General features: G+C 45.1%; 1 protein-coding gene across 1 annotated transcript in view; it reads right to left on the bottom strand.

Moving 5' to 3' along the window:
• Window positions 1-17,821, bottom strand: part of LOC109886033 (pre-mRNA 3'-end-processing factor FIP1) — a 32,290-nt gene extending 14,469 nt beyond the window's left edge. The window contains exons 1-13 of the mRNA XM_031814735.1: window positions 17,470-17,821; window positions 16,953-17,004; window positions 15,796-15,859; window positions 15,071-15,177; window positions 11,649-11,713; window positions 9,569-9,679; window positions 8,151-8,281; window positions 5,971-6,089; window positions 4,241-4,294; window positions 2,466-2,565; window positions 1,641-1,797; window positions 1,202-1,228; window positions 423-474 (exon numbers count right to left, since the gene is read on the bottom strand). Coding sequence (XP_031670595.1) covers window positions 423-474; window positions 1,202-1,228; window positions 1,641-1,797; window positions 2,466-2,565; window positions 4,241-4,294; window positions 5,971-6,089; window positions 8,151-8,281; window positions 9,569-9,679; window positions 11,649-11,713; window positions 15,071-15,177; window positions 15,796-15,859; window positions 16,953-17,004; window positions 17,470-17,560 — 1,130 coding nt within the window. The 5' untranslated portion in view covers window positions 17,561-17,821. The remainder of the gene's footprint in view (window positions 1-422; window positions 475-1,201; window positions 1,229-1,640; window positions 1,798-2,465; window positions 2,566-4,240; window positions 4,295-5,970; window positions 6,090-8,150; window positions 8,282-9,568; window positions 9,680-11,648; window positions 11,714-15,070; window positions 15,178-15,795; window positions 15,860-16,952; window positions 17,005-17,469) is intronic.
• Window positions 17,822-18,764: the final 943 nt, after the last annotated feature.

Raw genomic sequence — 18,764 nt, 5'->3', positions numbered from 1 at the left:
CGTTTATATAGTGTCAAAAGACACAGGTGTCTGTAATCATGGCCAAGAGTGGCCTAATATCATTGGTTAATAATCAAATATTAAAATGTCAGAACAAAGAACAGCATACAAACAAATGGATAGCATGCTAGCAGATACCCATAGCATGCTAGCAGATACCCATAGCATGCTAGCATATACCCATAGCATGCTAGCAGATACCCATAGCATGCTAGCAGATACCCATAGCATGCTAGCAGATACCCATAGCATGCTAGCAGATACCCATAGCATGCTAGCAGATACCCATAGACTTCCAGTCAACAGATCAGAATTGGGTTGCTTGTGTAAACGCTGCCTTAGATCTCTACAAGTACATGAGGGGAGAGGCTAGGGCTCAATCTATCCATGTCTACAAGGTAGAGCTGTAGAAGGTGTCTTACCTGTCCAAGGTGGGGATGAGAGAGGGAGGGGGGCCGCTGGGAGGAGGGAAACCTGCACACACACACAGTGTTACTATTAAGACACACACAGACACATTCTAACTGTTGAGTCTATACCACATTATGACATCACCACACCGACACATTCTACCTGTTGAGTCTATACCACATTATGACATCACCACACTGACACATTCTAACTGTTGAGTCTATACCACATTATGACATCACCACACCGACACATTCTACCTGTTGAGTCTATACCACATTATGACATCACCACACTGACACATTCTACCTGTTGAGTCTATACCACATTATGACATCACCACACTGACACATTCTAACTGTTGAGTCTATACCACATTATGACATCACCACACTGACACATTCTACCTGTTGAGTCTATACCACATTATGACATCACCACACTGACACATTCTACCTGTTGAGTCTATACCACATTATGACATCACCACACTGACACATTCTAACTGTTGAGTCTATACCACATTATGACATCACCACACTGACACATTCTAACTGTTGAGTCTATACCACATTATGACATCACCACACTGACACATTCTAACTGTTGAGTCTGTACCACATTATGACTATGACATCACCACACTGACACATTCTAACTGGGAACATTGAGACAGATAAAACCTGTATAGTATACCAATATGTGGAACTCTTCAGTCTTTCCCACATCATGAATGTCATTGTGTATTTTGTCTAGTAACAGTGAGTATAGTTGGGAGTATTGTTCTTACCAGGAGGAGGGACATTCATAGGTATTCCTAACAAATAAAAAACAATTGTTAGCAAATTCCTCTCTGTGGGAAAGTTAAACAGGGTGAATATACAAATATATAAAAGGGAGAGAAAGTTAGAGCCTGAGAGAGAATGTGGGAGAGAAAGTTAGAGCCTGAGAGAGAATGTGGGAGAGAAAGTTAGAGGGAAAGAGACAGCAGGAGAGAGAGAGAGACAGAGAGAGAGACAGAGAGAGAGAGAGACAGGGGGAGAGAGAGAGAGAGAGGAGACAAGAGAGAGAGAGAGGGGACAAGAGAGAGGGAGAGAGAGAGAGACGGGGGGGACAGAGAGAGCGACGGAGAGAGAGAGAGATATACAGAGAGAGAGAGACAGAGACAGAGAGAGACAGATGGGGGGAGAGCGAGACAGAATGACAAAGTGAGAGAGGTGTAGACTTACTTGGTGGGGGGATGAGAGGGGGAGCCTGGCTGACGTTGGGAGGAGGGGGGAGGAATGGGGGAGGAGGGATGTTTGGGGGGAGGGGCCCGGGTGGGAAGAAGGGGGGCATCTTGTTGGGGTTTTGCTCAGCGTCCGACGACGAGTGTTCCGAAATCACCTAGACAACAAAGAAACGGCCAAATCACAACCGGGTATGTGATTCAACAGCCAACAGAAAGGGTACATGGACTTCTATGTCGGCCATGTCATTTCATGTGTTCGTGTAGTGTTGTCCCGACAACAGTATTACTACGATACCAGAATAAAAAGTCAGTTAAAAACCTGTTGAAAAGACTAAATAAACTAAAATGGGACTCTGGGTGTCAACATAAGGTTTTCATAACAGCAAGGGACTGTTTTCCTCAGGAAATTAAAGATGAGTTCCTGGAAGATTTAAAACTACCTCGATATTTATGTTTTTTAACTGACGTTTTGGACTCGATGCGTCAATGTACGGCTCATTATTTTATTTAAATTAATAATATATTTTTTCTGTTTAGTTCACATAATATACACTGAGTTTACAAAACATTAAGAACAACTTCCTAAATATTGTGTGTGTGTGTACCTAGATGTTGTTTCCCTCTAGGTGTGTGTGTGTGTGTGTACCTAGATGTTGTTTCACTCCAGGTTGTGTGTGTGTGTGTGTGTGTGTGTGTACCTGGATGTTGTTTCACTCCAGGTTGTGTGTGTGTGTGTGTGTACCTGGATGTTGTTTCACTCCAGGTTGTGTGTGTGTGTATATACATGGATGTTGTTTCCCTCCAGGTGTGTGTGTGTGTGTACCTGGATGTTGTTTCCCTCCAGGTTGTGTCTTCGTCGTCCCTCCACTCTGCTGATGGTAGCGGTCCCTCCTCCAATCACGTCGATCGTACCACTGGTCTTCCTGAACACAACCCCCCCCCCGTACAACATGAGTCACTCAGCAGACCATCTCCTCCGGAACAACAAACAGGAAGCTGTCACGACTAAGGGCCTTTTGGCTCAAGATGAGATGTTTCACCTAGTTGGCTCTGGGATTCGAACAAGCAACCTTCCAACCACTAGACTACCTGCCGGCTACTCAGTCATTAACGACTAAGACAACGCTCTTAACCACTAGACTACCTGCCGTCTACTCAGTCATTAACGACTAAGGACATCGCTCTTAACCACTAGACTACCTGCCGTCTACTCAGTCATTAACGACTGAGACAACGCTCTTAACCACTAGACTACCTGCCGTCTACTCAGTCACTAACGACTAAGACAACGCTCTTAACCACTAGACTACCTGCCGTCTACTCAGTCACTAACGACTAAGGACAACGCTCTTAACCACTAGACTACCTGCCGTCTACTCAGTCACTAACGACTAAGGACAACGCTCTTAACCACTAGACTACCTGCCGTCTACTCAGTCACTAACGACTAAGGACAACGCTCTTAACCACTAGACTACCTGCCGTCTACTCAGTCATTAACGACTGAGACAACGCTCTTAACCACTAGACTACCTGCCGTCTGTCTACTCAGTCACTAACGACTAAGACAACGCTCTTAACCACTAGACTACCTGCCGTCTACTCAGTCACTAACGACTAAGGACAACGCTCTTAACCACTAGACTACCTGCCGTCTAATCAGTCATTAACGCTGAGTTTACCATCTATACGCTCTACCAACTAATACACAGCCACATGCACAGATCGGTACCTAACCACCACAGACAGATCGGGGTACCTAACCACCACACCACAGACAGATCGGTGTACCTAACCACCACACCACAGACAGATCGGTGTACCTAACAACCACACCACAGACAGATCGGTGTACCTAACCACCACACCACAGACAGATCGGTACCAAACCACCTCACCACACAGATCGGTACCTAACCACCTCACCACAGACAGATCGGTACCTAACCACCACACCACAGACAGATCGGTACCTAACCACCACACCACAGACAGATCGGGTTACCTAACCACCACACCACAGACAGATCAGGGTACCTAACCACCACAGACAGATCGGGGTACCTAACCACCACACCACAGACAGATCTGTACCTAACCACCACACCACAGACAGATCGGTACCTAACCACCACAGACAGATCGGTACCTAACCATCACAGACAGATCGGTACCTAACCACCACAGACAGACAGATCGGGGTACCTAACCCCCACAGACAGATCGGGGTACCTAACCACCACACCACAGACAGATCTGTACCTAACCACCACACCACAGACAGATCGGTACCTAACCACCACAGACAGATCGGGGTACCTAACCACCACAGACAGATCGGGGTACCTAACCACCACAGACAGATCGGGGTACCTAACCACCACAGACAGATCGGGGTACCTAACCACCACAGACAGATCGGGGTACCTAACCACCACAGACAGATCGGTACCTAACTACCACAGACAGATCGGTACCTGATGGATGTATCAGTGTGTTGTAGTGATAAAGCCCCATCCCATGTATCAGTGTGTTGTTGTGATAAAGCCACATCCCATGTATCAGTGTGTTGTTGTGATAAAGCCACATCCCACTCACGTATAGTAGGACATGTCCTGGACGGGGGGAGCAGTCCACTGTGGGGGGGAGATCCTACCATCAGAGGGAGAAGGGGGGAGACACAGTTAGACCTCCCCTCACACACACAGAGGAACTCAGAGGAACTCACTCATGTATACAGTGAAAGGAGAAAAAATGGAAGCAAGCAGTCTACTGCATCTCTGTCTGTCCTTCTGTCCATCTCTCGCTCTCTTTCTCTCTACCTCTGTCACTCACTCACTGTCTGTCTTTCTATCTATCTGTCCTTCTCTCGCTCTCTTTCTCTCTACCTCTATCTGTCACTCACTCACTGTCTGTCTTTCTGTCTATCTATCTATCTCTGTCTATCTATCTATCTGTCTGTCTGTCTGTCTGTCAGCCTGTCAGCCTGTCTGCCTGTCAGCCTGTCTGTCTGTCAGCCTGTCTGTCTGTCAGCCTGTCTGTCTGTCAGCCTGTCTGTCCACTGCCAGACAGTGTTCTGCCAAATCCTCTACCAGAGCTAATACATGAGTCTCTCTCATGTCTCTTAACCTGTCCTAGGATAACCTCACTGTCTCTTAACCTGTCCCAGGATAACCTCACTGTCTCAACCTGTCCTAGGATAACCTTACTGTCTCTTAACCTGTCCTAGGATAACCTTACTATCTGTACATGTCCTAGGATTACCTTACTGTCTGTACCTGTCCTATGATAACCGTACTGTCTCACCACCTGTCCTAGGCTAACTCACTATCTCTCCACCTGTCCTAGGATAACCTTACTGTCTGTACCTGTCCTAGGCTAACCTTACTGTCTGTACCTGTCCCAGGCTAACCTCACTGTCACTTAACCTGTCCCAGGATAACCTTACAGTCTCAACCTGTCCTAGGCTAACCTCACTGTCTGTACCTGTCCTAGGCTAACCTTACTGTCTGCACCTGTCCTAGGATAACCTTACTGTCTCTTAACCTGTCCTAGGATAACCTTACTATCTGTACCAGTCCTAGGATAACCTTACTATCTGTACCAGTCCTAGGCTAACCTTTCAGTCCGTCTATATGTACCTGTCCTAAGCTAACCTTACGGCCTGTCTCTACCTGTCCAAGGCTAACCTCACCATCTGTCTGTACCTGTCCTAGGCTAACCTTACCATCTCTACCTGTCCTAGGCTAACCTTACGGCCTGTATCTACCTGTCCTAGGCTAACCTTACCGTCTCTACCTGTCCTAGGCTAACCTTACGGCTCTTATTCATCTGAGGACCTGTGTACAGCTCTTACCGTCTCTACCTGTCCTAGGCTAACCTTATGGCTCTTATTCATCTGACCTGTGTACAGCTCTTACCGTCTCTACCTGTCCTATGCTAACCTTACGGCATGTCTCTACCTGTCCTATGCTAACCTTACGGCTCTTATTCATCTGAGGACCTGTGTACAGCTCTTACCATCTCTACCTGTCCTATGTTAACCTATATGTACCTGTCCTGACCTGTGTACAGCTCTTAACATCTCTACCTGTCCTATGCTAACCTATATGTACCTGTCCTGACCTGTGTACAGCTCTTACCATCTCTGCCTGTCCTATGCTAACCTATATGTACCTGTCCTGACCTGTGTACAGCTCTTACCGTCTCTACCTGTCCTAGGCTAACCTATATGTACCTGTCCTGACCTGTGTACAGCTCTTACCATCTCTACCTGTCCTATGCTAACCTTACGGCTCTTATTCATCTGACCTGTGTACAGCTCTTACCTGGTAGTGTTCATGTTCATGGATGTCTTGTAGAGGCTGGCTGGAGTGGGGAAGTCAGGTTTGGACGTGTGGATGGGTAAACTCACTTCCTTCTCATTCCCCGTCCTGCCCTGCTGAACCTGGGGGGAGTAGAGTAGGACATCTTTAGGTTTATAACATTAGCTGGTAGTGGAGGAGATGTTGTGTCTTAGTGATTTAGCTGGTAGTGGAGGAGATGTTGTATCTTACAGTGATTTAGCTGGTAGTGGAGGAGATGTTGTATCTTAGTGATTTAGCTGGTAGTGGAGGAGATGTTGTATCTTAGTGAATTAGCTGGTAGTGGAGGAGATGTTGTATCTTACAGTGATTTAGCTGGTAGTGGAGGAGATGTTGTATCTTAGTGATTTAGCTGGTAGTGGAGGAGATGTTGTATCTTAGTGATTTAGCTGGTAGTGGAGGAGATGTTGTATCTTACAGTGATTTAGCTGTAGTGGAGGAGATGTTGTATCTTACAGTGATTTAGCTGGTAGTGGAGGAGATGTTGTATCTTACAGTGATTTAGCTGGTAGTGGAGGAGATGTTGTATCTTACAGTGATTTAGCTGGTAGTGGAGGAGATGTTGTATCTTAGTGATTTAGCTGGTAGTGGAGGAGATGTTGTATCTTACAGTGATTTAGCTGGTAGTGGAGGAGATGTTGTATCTTACAGTGATTTAGCTGTAGTGGAGGAGATGTTGTATCTTAGTGATTTAGCTGGTAGTGGAGGAGATGTTGTATCTTAGTGATTTAGCTGGTAGTGGAGGAGATGTTGTATCTTAGTGATTTAGCTGGTAGTGGAGGAGATGTTGTATCTTAGTGATTTAGCTGGTAGTGGAGGAGATGTTGTATCTTACAGTGATTTAGCTGGTAGTGGAGGAGATGTTGTATCTTAGTGATTTAGCTGGTAGTGGAGGAGATGTTGTATCTTAGTGATTTAGCTGGTAGTGGAGGAGATGTTGTATCTTAGTGATTTAGCTGGTAGTGGAGGAGATGTTGTATCTTAGTGATTTAGCTGGTAGTGGAGGAGATGTTGTATCTTAGTGATTTAGCTGGTAGTGGAGGAGATGTTGTATCTTAGTGATTTAGCTGGTAGTGGAGGAGATGTTGTATCTTAGTGATTTAGCTGGTAGTGGAGGAGATGTTGTATCTTAGTGATTTAGCTGGTAGTGGAGGAGATGTTGTATCTTAGTGATTTAGCTGGTAGTGGAGGAGATGTTGTATCTTAGTGATTTAGCTGGTAGTGGAGGAGATGTTGTATCTTAGTGATTTAGCTGGTAGTGGAGGAGATGTTGTATCTTAGTGATTTAGCTGGTAGTGGAGGAGATGTTGTATCTTAGTGATTTAGCTGGTAATGGAGGAGATGTTGTATCTTAGTGATTTAGCTGGTAATGGAGGAGATGTTGTATCTTAGTGATTTAGCTGGTAATGGAGGAGATGTTGTATCTTAGTGATTTAGCTGGTAGTGGAGGAAATGTTGTATCTTAGTGATTTAGCTGGTAATGGAGGAGATGTTGTATCTTAGTGATTTAGCTGGTAATGGAGGAGATGTTGTATCTTAGTGATTTAGCTGGTAATGGAGGAGATGTTGTATCTTAGTGATTTAGCTGGTAGTGGAGGAAATGTTGTATCTTAGTGATTTAGCTGGTAGTAGAGGAGATGTTGTATCTTAGTGATTTAGCTGGTAGTGGAGGAGATGTTGTATCTTACAGTGATTTAGCTGGTAGTGGAGGAGATGTTGTATCTTAGTGATTTAGCTGGTAATGGAGGAGATGTTGTATCTTAGTGATTTAGCTGGTAGTGGAGGAGATGTTGTATCTTAGTGATTTAGCTGGTAGTGGAGGAGATGTTGTATCTTACAGTGATTTAGCTGGTAGTGGAGGAGATGTTGTATCTTACAGTGATTTAGCTGGTAGTGGAGGAGATGTTGTATCTTAGTGATTTAGCTGGTAGTGGAGGAGATGTTGTATCTTAGTGATTTAGCTGGTAGTGGAGGAGATGTTGTATCTTAGTGATTTAGCTGGTAGTGGAGGAGATGTTGTATCTTACAGTGATTTAGCTGGTAGTGGAGGAGATGTTGTATCTTACAGTGATTTAGCTGGTGGTGGAGGAGATGTTGTATCTTACAGTGATTTAGCTGGTGGTGGAGGAGATGTGGTATCTTACAGTGATTTTACTGGTGGTGGAGGAGATGTTGACGACCTCCAGGCCCATCCTCAGCCTCTTCTGTTTGTCACAGTAGCCCTTCCACGTGTCCTCGTTGAACCCATAGTTAAAGTAGTCAGACAGGTCAGCACCTAGACACACAGATGTTTATTTTTACAAACTCCTACCAAGCCTCTCAGTGTAAAAGTGGACCAATCAGAAACGTAACCCCGCCCCACTCTGTCAGAAGACACAGTAACACGCACCTGGTTTCCTCCTCGAATGTCCCACAGTAACCCCGCCCACAGTAACCCGTACCTGGTTTCCTCCAGGGTTTCTCCTCGAATGTCCCACAGTAACCCCGCCCACAATAACCCCACCCACAGTAATCCGTACCTGCTTTCCTCCTCGAATGTCCCACAGTAACCCCGCCCACAGTAACCCGTACCTGGTTTCCTCCAGGGTTTCTCCTCGAATGCCCCACAGTAACCCCGCCCACAATAACCCCACCCACAGTAATCCGTACCTGGTTTCATCCTCGAATGTCCCACAGTAACCCCGCCCACAGTAACCCGTACCTGGTTTCCTCCAGGGTTTCTCCTTGAATGTCCCACAGTAACCCCGCCCACAGTAACCCGTACCTGGTTTCCTCCAGGGTTTCTCCTCGAATGTCCCACAGTAACCCCGCCCAGAGTGACCCCGCCCAGAGTGACCCGGCCCACAGTAACCCGTACCTGGTTTCTCCTCGAATTTCCCACAGTAACCCCGCCCACAGGAACCCATACCTGGTTTCCTCCAGGGTTTCTCCTCGAATGCCCCACAGTAACCCCGCCCACAATAACCCCACCCACAGTAATCCGTACCTGATTTCCTCCTCGAATGTCCCACAGTAACCCCGCCCACAGTAACCCGTACCTGGTTTCCTCCAGGGTTTCTCCTTGAATGTCCCACAGTAACCCCGAACCACAGTAACCCCGAACCACAGTAACCCGTACCTGGTTTCCTCCAGGGTTTCTCCTCGAATGTCCCACAGTAACCCCGCCCACAGTAACCCGTACCTGGTTTCTCCTCGAATTTCCCACAGTAACCCCGCCCACAGGAACCCATACCTGGTTTCCTCCAGGGTTTCTCCTCGAATGTCTCACAGTAACCCCGCCTACAGTAACCCCACCCACAGTAACCCGTACCAGGTTCCCTCCAGGGTTTCTCCTCGAATGTCCCACAGTAACCCTGCCCACAGTAACCCGTACCAGGTTTCCTCCAGGGTTTCTCCTCGAATGTCCCACAGTAACCCCGCCCACAGTAACCCGTACCAGGTTCCCTCCAGGGTTTCTCCTCGAATGTCCCACAGTAACCCAGCCCACAGTAACCCGTACCAGGTTTCCTCCAGGGTTTCTCCTCGAATGTCCCACAGTAACCCCGCCCACAGTAACCCGTACCTGGTTTCCTCCAGGGTTTCTCCTCGAATGTCTCCATGTCCACCTCCACTACTGGGACTCCATTGATGTTTCCCGGGGCCTCCAGATCCACACCCTTTAACTTGTTCCCTACTAGAGAGAGAATAGAAACCAGAACACCACATGGAAAAGAAACATTAAGAATATACCCGTGTTAAAATATACAGAGGACACTTTAGTACATCAATCAAAATAATTTAAATCAACGATATCGACATTTATACCATCTAGTTACACTTAGCTGCCCAAGACACGGTGATGGGAATGGACACCTATCAAGACATGGTGGTGGGAATGGACACCTATGGTGGTGGGAATGGACACCTATCAAGACATGGTGATGGGAATGGACACCTATCAAGACATGGTGGTGGGAATGGACACCTATGGTGGTGGGAATGGACACCTATCAAGACATGGTGGTGGGAATGGACACCTATGGTGGTGGGAATGGACACCTATCAAGACATGGTGGTGGGAATGGACACCTATGGTGGTGGGAATGGACACCTATCAAGACATGGTGGTGGGAATGGACACCTATCAAGACATGGTGGTGGGAATGGACACCTATCAAGACATGGTGGTGGGAATGGACACCTATCAAGACATGGTGGTGGGAATGGACACCTATCAAGACGTGGTGGTGGGAATGGACACCTATCAAGACGTGGTGGTGGGAATGGACACCCATCAAGACATGGTGGTGGGAATGGACACCTATCAAGACGTGGTGGTGGGAATGGACACCCATGGTGATGGGAATGGACACCTATCAAGACATGGTGTTGGGAATGGACACCCATGGTGGTGGGAATGGACACCTATGGTGGTGGGAATGGACACCTATGGTGGTGGGAATGGACACCTATGGTGGTGGGAATGGACACCTATGGTGGTGGGAATGGACACCTATCAAGACATGGTGTTGGGAATGGACACCCATGGTGGTGGGAATGGACACCTATGGTGGTGGGAATGGACACCTATGGTGGTGGGAATGGACACCTATGGTGGTGGGAATGGACACCTATCAAGACATGGTGGTGGGAATGGACACCTATGGCAGTGGGAATGGACACCTATGGTGGTGGGAATGGACACCTATCAAGACATTGTGGTGGGAATGGACACCTATGGTGGTGGGAATGGACACCTATCAAGACATGGTGGTGGGAATGGACACCTATCAAGACATGGTGGTGGGAATGGACACCTATCAAGACATGGTGGTGGGAATGGACACCTATCAAGACATGGCAGTGGGAATGGACACCTATCAAGACATGGTGGTGGGAATGGACACCTATCAAGACATGGTGGTGGGAATGGATACCCATGGCAGTGGGAATGGACACCCATGGTGGTGGGAATGGATACCCATGGTGGTGAGAATGGACACCTATGGCAGTGGGAATGGACACCCATGGTGGTGGGGATGGACACCTATGGTGGTGGGAATGGACACCTATCAAGACATGGTGGTGGGAATGGACACCTATGGTGGTGGGAATGGACACCTATGGTGGTGGGAATGGACACCTATGGCGGTGGGAATGGACACCTATGGCGGTGGGAATGGACACCTATGGCGGTGGGAATGGACACCTATGGCGGTGGGAATGGACACCTATGGTGGTGGGAATGGACACCTATCAAGACATGGTGGTGGGAATGGACACCCATGGCGGTGGGAATGGACACCTATCAAGACATGGTGGTGGGAATGGACACCCATGACAGTGGGAATGGACACCTATCAAGACATGGTGGTGGGAATGGACACCCATGGCGGTGGGAATGGACACCTATGGTGGTGGGAATGGACACCTATCAAGACATGGTGGTGGGAATGGACACCCATGGCGGTGGGAATGGACACCCATGACGGTGGGAATGGACACCCATGGCGGTGGGAATGGACACCCATGGCGGTGGGAATGGACACCCATGGCGGTGGGAATGGACACCTCTATTAGCCTGTACTATACATTTCCCACTCCATGTCGGCCTGTGTAAAGTCAGGTGCATAGAACAGGTGAAGAACAGAACACTACAGTACCTGTTCCATAGGGTCTGGCTCCCGCTGTCTTTATGTTCAGGTTAACAGGAGCCACTCCATACGTTCTACAACAACAAACCAGACATGTCAACAACAACAACCCAGACATGTCAACAACAACAACCCAGACATGTCAACAACAACAACAAACCAGACATGTCAACAACAACAACAAACCAGACATGTCAACAACAACAACAAACCAGACATGTCAACAACAACAACAAACCAGACATGTCAACAACAACAACAACAACCCAGACATGTCAACAACAACAACACAATTTAACGCTACAGAGTCAAAGGCTGTGAAATACAATAGATGAATTCAGGCTCATCAGCTGTACTTAAAACCCCTTATCTGGGAATAATACGGTCAGATCGGCTTAGACATTGCGGTGAACTATCCCTTTAAAGACATTACGGGTGAACTATCCCTTTCACATTATGGATGAACTATCCCTTTAACATTATGGATGAACTATCCCTTTAAAGACCATAGGGGTGAACTATCCCTTTCACATTATGGATGAACTATCCCTTCAAAGACCATAGGGGTGAACTATCCCTTTCACATTATGGATGAACTATCCCTTTAAAGACCATAGGGGTGAACTATCCCTTTAACATTATGGATGAACTATCCCTTTAAAGACATTACGGGTGAACTATCCCTTTCACATTATGGATGAACTATCCCTTTAACATTATGGATGAACTATCCCTTTAAAGACATTATGGATGAACTATCCCTTTAAAGACCATAGGGGTGAACTATCCCTTTCACATTATGGGTGAACTATCCCTTTAAAGACCATATGGGTGAACTATCCCTTTCACATTATGGGTGAACTATCCCTTTCACATTATGGGTGAACTATCCCTTTAAAGACCATATGGGTGAACTATCCCTTTAAAGATTGATGGGTATTTTTTTACAAGATAAATTTAATGCTAGCTATGGTCTTTAGAGGGATAGTTCACCCCTATGGGTGAACTATGATATAGCCTTTAAAGACTATCCCTTTAGACCCATAGGGGTGAACTATCCCTCTAAAGACCATAGCTAGCATTAAATTTATCTTGTAAAAAAAAAACGATCAATCTTAACATAATTGCTAGTTAACTACACACGGTTGATGATATTACTAGTTTAACTAGCTTGTCCCTGCGTTGCAAATCATCGATGCGGTGCCTGTTAATTTATCATCCAATCACAGCCTACGTCGCCAAACGGGTGACGATTTAACAAGCGCATTCGCAAAAAAAAACACTGTCGTTGCACCAATAAACACCAATGTACCTAACTATAAACACCAATGTACCTAACTATAAACACCAATGTACCTAACTATAAAGACCAATGTACCTAACTATAAAGACCAATGTACCTAACTATAAAGACCAATGTACCTAACTATAAAGACCAATGTACCTAACTATAAAGACCAATGTACCTAACTATAAACACCAATGTACCTAACTATAAACACCAATGTACCTAACTATAAAGACCAATGTACCTAACTATAAACACCAATGTACCTAACTATAAAGACCAATGTACCTAACTATAAACACCAATGTACCTAACTATAAACACCAATGTACCTAACTATAAACACCAATGTACCTCACCATAAACATCAATGCCTTAATTCAAATCAAAACACAAGTATATATTTTTAAACCTGCATATTTAGTTAAAATGTATTCATGTTTATAAACATTTTAACATTTGACCCATTTTCTCTACCCAATTTCGTGGTAGTAGTTACAGTCTTGTCTCATCGCTGCAACTCTCGTACGGACTCAGGAGAGGCAAAGGCCGAGAGCCTCCGAAACACAACCCAACCAAGCCGCACTGCTTCTTGACACAATGCACATCCAACCCGGAAGTCAGCCGCACCAATGTGTCGGAGAAAACACCGTACACCTGGGGACCCGGTCCCGGACGACGCTAACCCAGACGACACTGGGCCAATTGTGCGCCGCCCCATGGGCCTCCCGGTCGCAGGCCGGCTGCAACAGAGCCTGGGCTCGAACCCAGAATCTCTGGTGGCAGAGACCATTGCACCACCGGGAGGCCCCAGAAATGTATGTTAGCAGGCAATATTAACTAGGGAAATTGTGTCACTTCTCTTGTGAAGTTCTGTGCAAGCAGAGTCCGGGTATATGCAGCAGTTTGGGCCGCCTGGCTCGTTGCGAACTGTGTTGAAAACCATTTCTTCCTAACAAAGACCGTAATTAATTTGCCAGATTTTTACACCATAATTATGTAACACTGAAGGTTGTGCAACGTAACAGCAATATTTACCACCCGTTAGATAAAATACGGAACGATATTTAGACCTATGGACGCCACCCGTTAGATAAAATACGGAACGGTTCCGTATTTCACGGAAAGAATAAACGTCTTGTTTTTCGAAATGATAGTTTCCGGATTTTACCATATTAATTACATAAAGCTAGTATTTGTGTGTGTTTATTACATTATAATTAAGTCTATGATTTGATATTTGATAGAGCAGTCTGACTGAGCGATGGTAGACAGCAGCAGGCTCGTAAGCATTAATTTAAACAGCACTTTAACGGCGTTTGCCAGCAGCTCTTCGCTGTGCTTCAAGCATTGCGCTGTTTATGACTTCAAGCCTATCTACTCCCGAGATTAGACTGCCAATACTAAAGTACCTATTAGAACATCCAATAGTCAAAGGTACATGAAATACAAATGGTATAGAGAGAAATAGTCCTATAAATACTATATTAACTACAACCTAAAACCTCTTACATGGGAATATTGAAGTCTCATGTTAAAAGGAACCACCAGCTTTCATATGTTCTCATGTTCTGAGCAAGGAACTGAAACGTTAGCTTTCTTACATGGCACATATTGCACTTTTACTTTCTTCTCCAACACTGTGTTTTTGCATTATTTAAAACCAAATTGAACATGTTTGATTATTTATTTGAGACTAAATAGATTTATTTATGTATTATATTAAGTTAAAATAAAAGTGTTCATTCGGTATTGTTGTAATTGCCATTATTACAAATACACATATACAAAATCAGCCGATTAATCGGTATCGGCTTTTTTTGGTCCCAAATAATCGGTATCGGAGTTGAAAAATCATAATCGGTCGACCTCTACTTTAAAGACACGTACATGTACCAACCTCTACTTTAAAGACAAGTACGTGTACTATGGGGATCTCTACTTTAAAGACACGTAGGTGTACTATGGGGATCTCTACTTTAAAGACACGTACTGTGGGGACCTCTACTTTAAAGACACGTACTGTGGGGACCTCTACTTTAAAGACGCGTACTGTGGGGATCTCTACTTTAAAGACGCGTACTGTGGTGATCTCTACTTTAAAGACACGTACTGTGGGGATCTCTACTTTAAAGACACGTACGTGTACTGTGGGGCTCCGGTCTTGATGTCTCCGATGGTGACACGAACATCATCGTCATCATCGTCGCTATCGCTATCGCTGTCGTCATCATCTCCTGGCTCCTTCTCCTGAGAAAGAGAGAGGGGGGGATGGAGAGAGAGAGAGGGGATGGAGAGGGAGAGGAGGAGGGGGAAAGAGAGGGAAGGGGGATAGGGAGCGAGATGGAAAAAGAGGGAGGGAAAGAGAGAGAAGGGGGAGGAGAGAGAAACAAACAGAGAGAGAGGCAGAAACCCGGATCAGAACCCATCTCCTGAACACATAGTAGGTCCTGGAGTGTTTCCAGACCACATGAACTGACCAGGAAAAACTCCAGACCATAATTACATACAAATCACAATTCATCCCGCCTCGCATCGACAACGATAGGAGAAACACTACCCCCTCTGTCCCAAATGGCACCCCATTCCCTTTATAGTGCACTACTTCGGTCAAACTTGGTGCACTATAGGGGAACAGGGTGCCATTTGGGACCACTAATTTAGACCTGAGCCCTATGGCACCCTATTCCCTATATAATGCACTACTTTAGACCATAGCCCTATAGAACCCTATTCCCTATATAGTGCACTACTTTAGACCAGAGTTGGCACCCTATTCCCTATGTAGTGCACTACTTCGGTCAAACTTGGTGCACTATAGGGGAATAGGGTGCCATTTGGGACACACTGGGGGGGAAGAGGTCTTACCTGAGCTTCCACTCCGTTGCCTGTAGTAGCTGCCTCTTCTGACTCAGTAGCAGGAATAGGTGCACTGAGGACGTAAATATTACCAACACATTCAGACTGAGGACGTAAATATCACCAACACATTATTCAGACGGAGGATGTAAATATCACCAACACATTCAGACTGAGGAGGTAAATATCACCAACACATTATTCAGACTGAGGATGTAAATATCACCAACACATTATTCAGACTGAGGATGTAAATATCACCAACACATTATTCAGACTGAGGATGTAAATATCACCAACACATTATTCAGACTGAGGATGTAAATATCACCAACACATTATTCAGACTGAGGACGTAAATATCACCAACACATTATTCAGACTGAGGATGTAAATATCACCAACACATTATTCAGACTGAGGATGTAAATATCACCAACACATTATTCAGACTGAGGATGTAAATATCACCAACACATTATTCAGACTGAGGATGTAAATATCACCAACACATTATTCAGACTGAGGATGTAAATATCACCAACACATTATTCAGACTGAGGACGTAAATATCACCAACACATTATTCAGACTGAGGACGTAAATATCACCAACACATTATTCAGACTGAGGACGTAAATATCACCAACACATTATTCAGACTGAGGGCGTAAATATCACCAACACATTATTCAGCCTGAGGACGTAAATATCACCAACACATTATTCAGACTGAGGATGTAAATATCACCAACACATTATTCAGACTGAGGATGTAAATATCACCAACACATTATTCAGACTGAGGATGTAAATATCACCAACACATTATTCAGACTGAGGACGTAAATATCACCAACACATTATTCAGACTGAGGATGTAAATATCACCAACACATTATTCAGACTGAGGATGTAAATATCACCAACACATTATTCAGACTGAGGATGTAAATATCACCAACACATTATTCAGACTGAGGACGTAAATATCACCAATATATTATTCAGACTGAGGATGTAAATATCACCAACACATTCAGACTGAGGATGTAAATATCATCAATAGATTCAGACACATCCTGTAGACAATACAACAGAGAAAGTTGAGACAACTCAATAACAGTATTATTTATACACAAACGGGTGGAGGGCGAGGAACTCACCTGACAGCAGCAGATAGTTTGGCCTCTTCTTCATCAGCTCTCTCATCATCATCTAGAAGGGAAACGACCATTCATGAACTAACTAACGGTAAAAATGTCAACGATAAAGTCATAGATTACAATATCTAACGTTACCTAGTTAAATAACTTACATAGCTAACTAGCCACGTTTATTGGTTCAGAAGATCCATGCAAACGAACCATTCATATCCAATGCTTCTTCCGTCCATTGTATTTTCCCCCACATACAGGTAGCTAGATAACTACAAACTGAGCAAAGTGCAAATCCTTGGTGCAATCCTGAAGGAAATGCTGTAGCGTTAGTGGGTCGGCTTGACGTTTACAGTGACACTAGGCCAACACATGCAGCACCACGGCACCTTAAGGCTTTAGCAAGCTACAGCAACTACTGTGCTAATCAGGTAGCACCTGTGCTAACGACTTGCAGTTGCATGTGGCATTAGTTATAACTGGAACCACTTAGCTAAATGTTATATTCATTGTAACACCTCTTTACCTCCGTAGAGCCACTCTTCTTCCTCGTCTCCGCCATCTCCCGCACTCGCGTCCGCCGGGGTTGTTTTGTCTGCCGCCTCTTCCGCAGACATCTTCTTTAACCAGCGGTAAGAAAGTGTCTTTCACGAAGATCGCAACTCTTGTTTTCCAGCTAGCTAGTTGGCTAACGAAACAACCCGGATAGTAGTAAATGCACACGACCAAACAACAACAAAAATATATCTATAGTTAAAACAGCAGAAGTCGTCATAAATTATTGCATTATCTTGAAGCGCGGAAAAATATCCAGTTCATACATTTTGATTTCGACGAGCTAGCGAGTGGACCGTGTGCCCGGAAGTAATCCTTCAACAGAGGGCAAGCAAACTGTCTTCCTATTGGTCTAGCGGGATTCTGTCAGCGGAAGTCAAACACCGAACGGTTCATGCGCAGTTGGGACCGGGGTGTCGAATGGAGTAACGTTTTAAAGACACAAGAGGGCGAAATAACATCAATCCGAATTTTTCTTTGGGGGGGGGGACACCGCATGAAGCTATTTTTTATTATTGAAGGACAATGTAGCAAACCACTCCCTGGGATACATCTACTTGCTATTTTGTTCATCACAACAATTATGTGTTGATACATTGGTGACGACATTGTGGACAACTATTATGCTAATTCTTGTATACACTATACCTGTATGCTAATCATGATGAATACACTTCTTATAGCGTCCCACACAAACATGCAAGACTCCCTTTAAAACCAACACAATATACAATGCCCATTAAATACCAAAACTACATCATTCTCTTCAATTAGGTGTGTATCGTCATGTCTACTGTGCACACAACAGCAGTCCAGTCCATCTGTAGTGATAGACAGCCGATGGCCACTTTAAAATGTCCTGATTGGTGTTGTGGTTTTGTATGGGGGTGGGGTAGGGTAGATAGGTGTGTATCATCATCACACAACAGCAGTCCAGTCCATCTGTAGTGATAGACAGCCGATGGCCACTTTAAAATGTCCTGATTGGTGTTGTGGTTTTGTACGGGGGTGGGGTAGGGTAGACTTTAATGCAGAGGTTGCTCTATAGTTAATGTAGTTAATGTAGTTATGGCCACTGGAGTTCAGCCTCTGTGTGGTTTATTGAACTATAAGGGGTCGTATAGATGGATCTATTAAGGCATACACACACACACAGGCACAAACACAAACACACACACACACACACACACACACACACACACACACACACACACACACACACACACACACACACACACACACACACACAGGCACACACACAGGCAC

Source organism: Oncorhynchus kisutch, unplaced genomic scaffold (assembly GCF_002021735.2).
Source record: "Oncorhynchus kisutch isolate 150728-3 unplaced genomic scaffold, Okis_V2 Okis07a-Okis12b_hom, whole genome shotgun sequence".
Taxonomy (NCBI): domain Eukaryota; kingdom Metazoa; phylum Chordata; class Actinopteri; order Salmoniformes; family Salmonidae; genus Oncorhynchus; species Oncorhynchus kisutch.
Note: the sequence above shows the minus strand (reverse complement) of the source record. Positions and strands in the feature narration are given on the sequence as shown.